Consider the following 10,338-nt stretch of genomic DNA (forward strand, 5'->3'; position numbering starts at 1 on the left):
AGCGCCCTGTCAGTGCTGGGAGCAACCTGTCTGCGCTGGGAGCAGTCTGCCTGCGCGGGGTGCAGACTGCCTGCGCTCGGAGCTCACTGCCTGTGCTCGGAGCAACCTGTCTGCGCTCGGAGCACCCTGTCTGCATTGGGAGCAGTCTGTGTATACTGGGAGCAGATGTCTGCACTGGGAGCACCCTGTCTGTAATGGGAGCACGCTGTCTGTACTGGAAGCAGTCTATCTGTACTGGGAAGAGTCTGTCTGGTCTGAGAGCACCCTGTCTCTACCAGGAGCAGTCTGTCGGTACCGGGAGCAGCCTGTCTGAACTGGGAGCACCCTGTCTGAACTGGGAGCAGTCTGCCTGTACTGGGAGCAGTCTATTTTTACTGGAAGCCGTCTATTTGTACTGGGAACAGTCTGTCTGGTCTAGAGCACCCTGTCTGTACTGGGAGCAGCCTCTCTGTACTTGGAGCAGACTGTCAGTACTTGGAGCAGATTGTCAGTACTTGCAGGCAGACTGTCAGTACTTGCAGGCAGACTGTCAGTACTTGCAGGCGGACTGTCAGTACTTGGAGCAGACTGTCAGTACTTGGAGCAGATTGTCAGTACTTGCAAGCAGACTGTCAGTACTTGGAGCAGTCTGTGTCTTCTGGGAGCAGTCTGTCTGTACTGGGAGCAGTCTGTCTGTACGGGGAGCAGCCTGTCTCTTCTGGGGAGGGTGAGGTCTGTACCGGGGGCATTCTGTTTTTATGGGGGGGGGCGGAAGTTTGTCTGTTCTGGGAGCAGTTTGTCTGTACTGGGAGCAGCCTGTCTATACTGGGGGGCGCCTGTCTGTACTGGCAGCAGCCTGTCTGTACTGGCAGCAGTCTGTCTATACTGGGAGTCATCTGTCTGTACTGGGGTGGTGAGGTCTGTACCGGGCGCATTCTGTCTTTACGGGGGGGGAGTTTGTCTGAACTGGGAGCAGTTTGTCTTTACTGGGAGCAATCTGTCTATACTGGTATCAGTCGGTCTGTACTGGGAGCAGCCTGTCTGTACTGGGAGCAGCCTGTCTGTACTGGGAACAGCCTGTCAGTTCTGGGAGCAGCCCGTCTGTACTGGGAGCAGCCCGTCGGTACTGGGAGCAGCCCGTCGGTACTGGGAGCAGCCCGTCCATACTGGGAGCAGCCCATCCATACTGGGAGCAGTCTGTCTGTACTGGGAACAGTCTGCCTGGTCTGAGAGCACCCTGTCTCTACCGGGAGCAGCCTGTCGGCACCGGGAGCAGCCTGTCTGTACCAGGAGCAGCCTGTCTGTACCAGGAGTGGAATACCTGTACCGGGAGCGGAATGGCTGTACCGGGAGCGGAATGGCTGTACCGGGAGCGGACTGGCTGTACCGGGAGCAGACTGGCTGTACCGGGAGCAGTCTTTCTGTCTGGGGAGCAGCCTGTCTGTACTGGGAGCAGTCGTTCTGTCCAGGGAGCAGCCTGTCTGTGCTGGGAGCAGCCTCTCTGTACTTGGAGCAGACTGTCAGTACTTGGAGCATACTGTCAGTACTTGGAGCAGACTGTCAGTACTTGCAGGCAGACTGTCAGTACTTGCAGGCAGACTGTCAGTACTTGCAGGCAGACTGTCAGTACTTGCAGGCAGACTGTCAGTACTTGGAGCAGTCTGTGTCTTCTGGGAGCAGTATGTCTGTACTGGGAGCAGCCTGTCTGTACGGGGAGCAGCCTGTCTCTTCTGGGGAGGGGGAGGTCTGTACCAGGGACATTCTGTTTTTATGGGAGGGGGGCGGAAGTTTGTCTGTTCTGGGAGCAGTTTGTCTGTACTGGGAGCAGCCTGTCTATACTGGGAGCCGCCTGTCTATACTGGCAGCAGCCTGTCTGTACTGGCAGCATGGCAGCAGCCTGTCTGTACTGGCAGCAGCCTGTCTGCACTGGCAGCAGTCTGTCTATACTGGGAGTCGTCTGTCTGTACTGGGGTGGTGAGATCTGTACCGGGCGCATTCTTTCTTTACGGGGGTGGGGGGGTGGAGTTTGTCTGAACTGGGAGCAGTTTGTCTTTACTGGGAGCAATCTGTCTATACTGGGAGCAGCCTGTCTGTACTGGGAGCAGCCTGTCTGTACTGGGAGCAGCCTGTCTGTACGGGGAGCAGCCTGTCTCTTCTGGGGAGGGGGAGGTCTGTACCGGGGGCATTCTGTTTTTATGGGGGGGGGCGGAAGTTTGTCTGTTCTGGGTTGCAGTTTGTCTGTACTGGGAGCAGCCTGTCTATACTGGGAGCCGCCTGTCTATAATGGCAGCAGCCTGTCTGTGCTGGAAACACCCTGTCTGTACTTGGAGCAGTCTGTCTGTACTGGGAGCCACTCTCCCTAGATCTCAGGCGTGCTTTCACCAGCCTCCTCACTGCGGTGTCGTGCTGCCGCTCAGCAGAGCTGTGCGTGGGCTGCCGGGGGACCGCGCGTCGCCGAGCGATTGGTGTTTGCAGAGTTATTGGGAAAGGCGGGGGCTGCGGCGGGGAAGCCGGAGCCAGTGACCGTGGACCAGCAGCTGACAGCTCAGTTACTGGGATTACCCTTCTCACATCGCCCCCGGCTCCTGGCTTCTCTCTCTCTCTTTCTGTCACCTTATATCTCTCTCTGTCTTACTATCTCTGCCTCTCTCTTTTATGTTTTTCGATCTATCTCTGCCTCTCCTGTCTCTCTTTTCCCTGTCTTTCTATCTATCTGTCTCTCTGAGTCTCCTTCTCTGGCTTTCGATCTTTCTATATCTGTCTTCCGCTTGCTCACGATCTATCTCTCTGTCCCCCTCTGTCTTTCTATCTTTCTATCTCTTTCTCTGTGCCTCTATCTCTGACTCTCTCGTTCTGTATCTCTTTATCTCTGTCTATCTCTCTCTCCACAGCACTCTCCTCCAGCCCCTCTCGCCGACACTCGGTGTTGCTAATATTAATCTCTCTATATTCCTCTATCACAGCACGCCCCTTTCTTCTTTCGATAGTTTAGAACTGGCTCGTGTGTTAATGCCTCTTCTTATTGCCTCTTTCTCTACCTACGCTCTCTATTCCCATCCAGGATACATTGAGCAGTAAAGCTGTCCGCGGGTTTATAAAATTGGGGATATCGCTGTAAACCTGTCCCACCTTTTATTAAGATGGTTGCTGATGTTATCTGCAGCAAACCCGCCCCCGCACACCAGGAATCCCGTCTTCCTAAAGCTACTGCTTCATTCCGAGTGTCTCACACGGCGCACACCCACCTCGACCAGTTACTTGAGAACCTTTGATCAGTATGCAGCCTACGTGTACATTCGCTAAAGTGCGGTGATGCGGTCAATAAAACTGCTCCGTCTCGGATCCCCGTCCCTGTCCGCGTTCTGGGACAGCCCTGACCCTCTCATTCATCGAAGGGTTTGCATTCCAAGCAAGATCGGCTGCGACAGGCGCCTGTGACCCAGCCGAATCCAGCAGCAAGCCGACCCCTGGAATCTCGGCAGGCACCTGAGGGGAAAACACAGTCAGCTCTTTAGCTAAGGGGAGGGGTGGAGAGACCAATGGAGTCAGAGAGAAAGAAAGAGGGAAATAGAAAGACAGGCAAATAGAGAATGAGCGAGACAGAGAGAGGCGGATAGAGAGACCGAGCGAGAGGGACACACACACACAGAATAAAAACAGAGCAATTGGACTGATCAATAGCCAACAGTGCAAAGCATCAAAAACAGGAAGTGTTACATAAGCCTTACTCCTGTCCATACTGCAGCAGTGGAGATAGCTCTGTGGCGATGGCACACTCTTGTTTCAAATAATAATAAGTGGTGCACATTAAATCTAACAGAGCAACTCACCCGGGCAGTAACTCCAGCTTGGGACCCTAAGTTGGAAGATAGAAAACAAATACCATTTACCGCACATGGAATCAATAACAATTGGGAGGTCTCTCACAGAACTGTGCTGGGATCACTTGGAGCTGTGCTGGGTAGTCTCTCATAGAGCTTTGCTGGGATCACTTGGAGCTGTGCTGGGAGGTCTCTTACAGAGCTGTGCTAGGATTACTTGGAGCTGTGCTGGGATCACTTGGAGCTGTGCTGGAATCTGTTGGAACTGTGCTGGGAGGTCTCTTACAGAGATCACTTGGAGCTGTGCTGGGAGGTATCTTACAGAGCTGTGCTGGGATCACGTGGAGCTGTGCTGGGATCTGTTGAACTGTGCTAGGATCTCTTTGATATGTGCTGGGAGTGCTAACAACAACAACTTGCCTTTAACATAATAAAACGTCCCACGGCGCTGCACATCGTTATAAAACAAAATAAAATCGCTAGGATCTCGTCAAACTATACTGGAATTTATAGGAGCTGTGCTGGGAGGTTTTCCATAGAACTGTGCTGGATTCTCTTGGAAATGTGCTGGGAACTCCCCCTCCGGAAGCATGCCTGGATCTCGGAGCTGTGCTGGTCGCTGCTGGAGCTGTGCTGGGAGTTGCTGCAGCTCCCTGTCAGCATGTACTGCTGTCTTTGTGGCGGGCGGGCGGCGTGTGAAATATATGGAGCAACTGCCTCTCCCCTTCGATTAAAAGAAGTCGGAAAGTTTTTTAAAATATTTTTCCGGAGTTGAAAGTCCATCTGCGGCAATGGCCGGGAGCCTGAGCCTGATTGGCAGGCGGCTCACACGGGCTGTGGGGCTGGGCTGGACTGGGGGCCGCTCCCAGCGCTCTGCTGCTCAGCACTTTCACTCTAACTCGCTCTCGCTGTCGGCTGGCGGAAGCTCCATATTTGGGTCGGGCCCGGGACCCGCCGGATGCCCAAATATGGGCGCGGGGAGCGGCATGCCCAAATATGGACAGGCGGTGCCCGGGGTCTTCCGGGGAAGACTCCCCCCCTGCTCGGGCGGCCGGGGGTACCCGCGGGGCAGGGAGGGGGTGCCGGGGGCTGGGCCGGGCCGGACCGGCGGTGGGGCGGGGTAGGGGGGACCTGTTCTCCCACTCCGGGGGGCTCCCCGGGCTCGGCCGCTCGCCCACATACGTCACGGAGTGCCGGGCTGGAGTGGCCCAAACATGGGCTTCCTGCGCTCCATATAGGGGCATCTACGTCACCGCCTGGGCTGCGCCGCAGCCGCTAAATAGCCGCGGCTCCCAATGCTGGCGAGGAAAGCATTTAATCACCGCGGGAGGACAGGCAGACACACAGAGAGAGAGAGAGAGCGCCGAGAGGAGCTGCCCGGCAACGTACAGCCCAGCGTCTGCCAACAACACAGACCGGCCTCCCCCAGCCCAGCCCGGGCTCCGCCGCTCTCTGCAGCACCCCCGCCCCCCCCCCCCCCCCCCGCTGTCGGTCGAGACGGAGAGGTCGAGTCGCGATGGTGACCAAGGCGGAAATCATGTCCCCCCTGCTCTCGGACCCGCTCTACCATTCTCTGGACACCTACCCGAAGCTGGAAGATGTGATGATGACGGGCACTTTTGTCACAGCCTCCACCGACCAGCCGTTCTATGGGGAACCCCTGGAGCAGTTCGAGCATCTGTCAGCAGGTGAGTCCTCGACAGCCCCGCACCGCACCGCGGGCATTACTCTGCACCCTGCACCCAGCTCCGCTCCGGCTGCAGAGCCGATCCGTCAGTAACTCGGTTCGGCTGGCTGTGCTGGGTTCGGTCTGTCTCTTTGCCGCTAGCTCCTGCGGTAACATTCGGTATAATTAAAAATGATATTGATGCATTGTATACCGGAGACATTGCTGGGGGGTGGGGGCGTTAGCGCTTTTAGAAGCTTTCCCTCGTGAAATTATTCGGATGCTACACATTGAAAATCTTGCGTTCTGCATTATGTATTACTGTGCAGCGTCAGGGAACACCGCCCGCGCAGCGAGAGGGCAGGGAATACCTGGAGAGAGGATAGCGCGGACATACTAAGGAGAATCCATATCCACAGAGAAACATACACAGATATAAACAAGGGGACACAGTGAAATATATATAGATATAAACAAGGACACAGAAATATACACAGATATAAACAAGGACACAGTGAAATATACACCGATATAAACAAGGGGGACACAGTGAAATATACACAGATATAAACAAGGACACAGTGAAATATACACCGATATAAACAAGGGGGACACAGTGAAATAGACACAGATATAAACAAGGGGGACACAGTGAAATATACACAGATATAAACAAGGGGGACACAGTGAAATATACACAGATATAAACAAGGGGGACACAGTGAAATATACACAGATATAAACAAGGGGGACACAGTGAAATATACACAGATATAAACAAGGGGGACACAGTGAAATATACACAGATATAAACAAGGACACAGTGAAATATACACCGATATAAACAAGGGGGACACAGTGAAATAGACACCGATATAAACAAGGACACAGTGAAATATACACCGATATAAACAAGGGGGACACAGTGAAATAGACACAGATATAAACAAGGACACAGTGAAATATACACCGATATAAACAAGGGGGACACAGTGAAATAGACACAGATATAAACAAGGGGGACACCGTGAAATATACACAGATATAAACAAGGACACAGAAATATATACAGGTATAAACAAGGACACAGTGAAATATACACCGATATAAACAAGGACACAGTGAAATATACACAGATATAAACAAGGACACAGTGAAATATACACAGATATAAACAAGGACACAGTGAAATATACACAGATATGAACAAGGACACGGTGAAATATACACAGATATAAACAAGGACACAGTGAAATATACACAGATATAAACAAGGACACAGTGAAATATACACAGATATAAACAAGGGGACACCGTGAAATATACACAGATATAAACAAGGGGACACCGTGAAATATACACAGATATAAACAAGGGGACACCGTGAAATATACACAGATATAAACAAGGGGACACCGTGAAATATACACAGATATAAACAAGGGGACACCGTGAAATATACACAGATATAAACAAGGGGACACCGTGAAATATACACAGATATAAACAAGGGGACACAGTGAAATATACACAGATATAAACAAGGACACGCATACAGAAACGCGCACACAATAATCTTTACACACAACTCAGTGTCAGGCAAACCAAGATTATGTCTGCAAGATGTTCAAGTCTCACCGACGGTTGTTTGATGGCATCTATTAAAATTATTTTCCTTTCTCTCTCCAGACACGTTTACAGATATTTCACCCGGTGGCGATAAATCCCTCATTGAATCCTACTCGAGCCAGAACTGCCGGCTCCCATCAGTCACCTATACCGGCCGCTTCTCACTGGAGCCCGCTTCCAGCAACAACAGCCTGTGGCCCGAGCCTCTCTTCAGCCTGGTCAGTGGCATCGTGAGCATGAGCGCCCCTTGCACAAACTCGTCCTCCTCCAGCCAGCCCATGAGCTGCTCTGTCCAGCAAAGCGAGTCCAACGCCATCTACTCCGCCTCTTCAACCTTCACCAACTCCAGCTCCGACATCTTCACAGATGCCCAGTCCCAGGGTTTCCCAAGCCCGGGTACCTCCATCCAGTACCCCCCTCTAGGTTACTCCAACACCAAGAACTGCAGCACAAACTTCCAGGTGCCAATGATCCCGGACTATATGTTTCCCCAGCAGGAGGACATCACCATGAGCAGCTCTGAGCAGAAACCTTTCCAAACACTGGAACCCAGAGCTCAACCTTCTCTCATCCCACTGTCCACCATCAAAGCGATCGCCAGCCAGACCAGCTGTCCTGAACTCAAGAGCATCAACACTTACCACTCTCAGCTGGTCAAACCCTCCCGACTGCGGAAATACCCAAACCGGCCCAGCAAGACCCCTCCTCATGAACGACCCTACGCCTGTCCCATGGAGACGTGTGACCGCCGGTTCTCCAGGTCTGATGAACTCACTCGCCATATTCGGATCCACACCGGCCAGAAACCCTTCCAATGTCGCATCTGCATGAGAAACTTCAGTAGGAGCGACCACCTAACCACTCACATCCGCACCCACACTGGCGAGAAGCCGTTCGCCTGCGACATCTGTGGGAGGAAGTTTGCCAGGAGCGACGAGAGGAAAAGGCACACTAAGATCCACCTGAGACAGAAGGAGAAGAAAGCAGAAAAGGCCATGTGCATCTCCAGCTCCACTCTGCCCACAATCTCCTACCCATCCCCAGTCACCAGCACCTATCCCTCCACAGTAGTGAGCACTTCCTACCCGTCCCCAGTCACCAGCACGTATCCCTCCGCAGTAGTGAGCACTTCCTTTGACTCCCCAGTCACCAGCACGTATCCCTCCGCAGTAGTGAGCACTTCCTTTGACTCCCCAGTCACCAGCACGTATCCCTCCGCAGTAGTGAGCACTTCCTTTGACTCCCCAGTCACCAGCACGTATCCCTCCGCAGTAGTGAGCACTTCCTTTGACTCCCCAGTCACCAGCACGTATCCCTCCGCAGTAGTGAGCACTTCCTTTGACTCCCCAGTCACCAGCACGTATCCCTCCGCAGTAGTGAGCACTTCCTTTGACTCTCCAGTCACCAGCACCTATTTATCAGTGGTGACCAACACCTACCCATCAGTGACCTCACCCTCCTCAGAGATGCCATCAACCCTAACACCAAGGACAATTGAGATCTAAAGTTGTTCAGGTCTCTAATAACGGACTTGTTTTTATATAAATAGACTTTGCCTCGCTATTGTGTACTCGTGCCAAGCATTCCCCCTCTCACCATTCTGCAGGTACTATTGATGTGAAGGTTGTTTAATGGGGGGGGGAAGCCTTTGCATATTCCATCCTGTATCATTTGGAGTTAGCAGGGCATTTGGTAAATGTTTTTATCGTACAATGCTGTCATCGGTCCCTTTAAACAAAACAAAATGCACTTGGAATGCAGTGAGGTGGCAGCATGTGCAGGAGATGTTCTTTATTCTGTGGAGATCACCTCGGTACTCGCCAAGTGGCAGAATTTTGCTTTGTCTTTAAGTTGGTTTTAAAGTTATGAGAAGTCTGTGTGCCTTGTATGTGCAGCTTGCTGACATGTGTCTCTGTTAGTGGATGCGCTGCATCAAAGCCTTAAAGGTGAAAGGGAAGAGATGGTCACTAAAGGCACTTTGCAGATGGAGGGAATGTCAGAGGGAAGGGATGAAGGGAAGAAATGTCAACAACATTTCTTTCAAATGTAAGCAAAAAATATCTAAAGTATATTTTTGTAATCTAAGTGTAAATAGATTCAGAGCCCGGATGTTGCCGTTACCTACCGAGTAGGCGTGTATTTTTTGTATGTTCTCGACATGCGTTTCACCTGGTGGATACATTTCAACGTACAGTGTTTGTAAACGGAGCGCCTGACTGTTCTCGCTTCTTACACATTGGAATGCGCTTTACTGCCAATAGGATATTTGGTGTACAATATATCCTCGAGAAAAAAGGAAAATAAATCTCAAAGATTTATCTGTTAATTTTGTCGGATTATCTACTCTGCTCCTGGTTAAAAGTGCAAATCAAAGTGCCGGAAAGTGAGCTTTCCAGATGCATTCGTACACCAACATAATATATTGACTCCCAAACTGCCGCACTCGCCCGCCAAACTGAGACATTCACTCCCGAAACTGACACTCACTCCACAATCGGATATATTCACTCCCGAAACTGACACTCACTCCACAATCAGATATATTCACTCCCGAAACTGATTCACTCCACAATCGGAAAAATTCACTCCCGAAACTGAAACTCACTCCACAATCGGATACATTCACTCCTAAAACTGACACTCACTCCACAATCAGATACATTCACTCCTGAAACTGACACTCACACCACAATCAGATACATTCACTCCTAAAACTTACACTCAATCCACAATCAGATATATTCACTCCCAAAACTGACACTCACTCCACAATCAGATACATTCACTCCCGAAACTGACACTCACACCACAATCAGATACATTCACTCCTAAAACTGACACTCACTCCACAATCAGATATAGTCAATCCCAAAACTGACACTCACTCCACAATCGGATACATTCACTCCTAAAACTGACACTCACTCCACAATCAGATACATTCACTCCCAAAACTGACTCTCACTCCACAATCAGATATATTCACTCCTAAAACTGACACTCACTCCACAATCAGATACATTCACTCCCAAAACTGACACTCAATCCACAATCAGATACATTCACTCCCAGAACTGACACTCACTCCACAATCAGGTACATTCACTCCCAAAACTGACACTCACTCCACAATCGGATACATTCACTCCTAAAACTGACACTCACTCCACAATCGGATATATTCACTCCTAAACTGACACTCACTCCACAATCGGATATATTCACTCCTAAAACTGACACTCA

At 51.1% G+C, this 10,338-nt stretch overlaps 1 protein-coding gene across 1 annotated transcript; it reads left to right on the forward strand.

Moving 5' to 3' along the window:
* Positions 1 to 5,093: 5,093 nt before the first annotated feature.
* On the forward strand, positions 5,094 to 9,421 carry LOC147113749 (early growth response protein 1-like). Its single transcript, XM_085995061.1, has 2 exons — positions 5,094 to 5,488; positions 7,156 to 9,421. Exons 1-2 carry the CDS (start codon positions 5,317 to 5,319, stop codon positions 8,598 to 8,600), a joined length of 1,617 nt encoding a protein of 538 aa, XP_085851187.1. The 5' UTR covers positions 5,094 to 5,316; the 3' UTR covers positions 8,601 to 9,421.
* The last annotated feature ends 917 nt before the right edge of the window (positions 9,422 to 10,338 follow it).

Source organism: Somniosus microcephalus, chromosome 8, assembly GCF_052327205.1.
Source record: "Somniosus microcephalus isolate GS21.2 chromosome 8, FLI_Smic_1.0, whole genome shotgun sequence".
NCBI classification, from domain to species: Eukaryota; Metazoa; Chordata; class Chondrichthyes; order Squaliformes; family Somniosidae; genus Somniosus; species Somniosus microcephalus.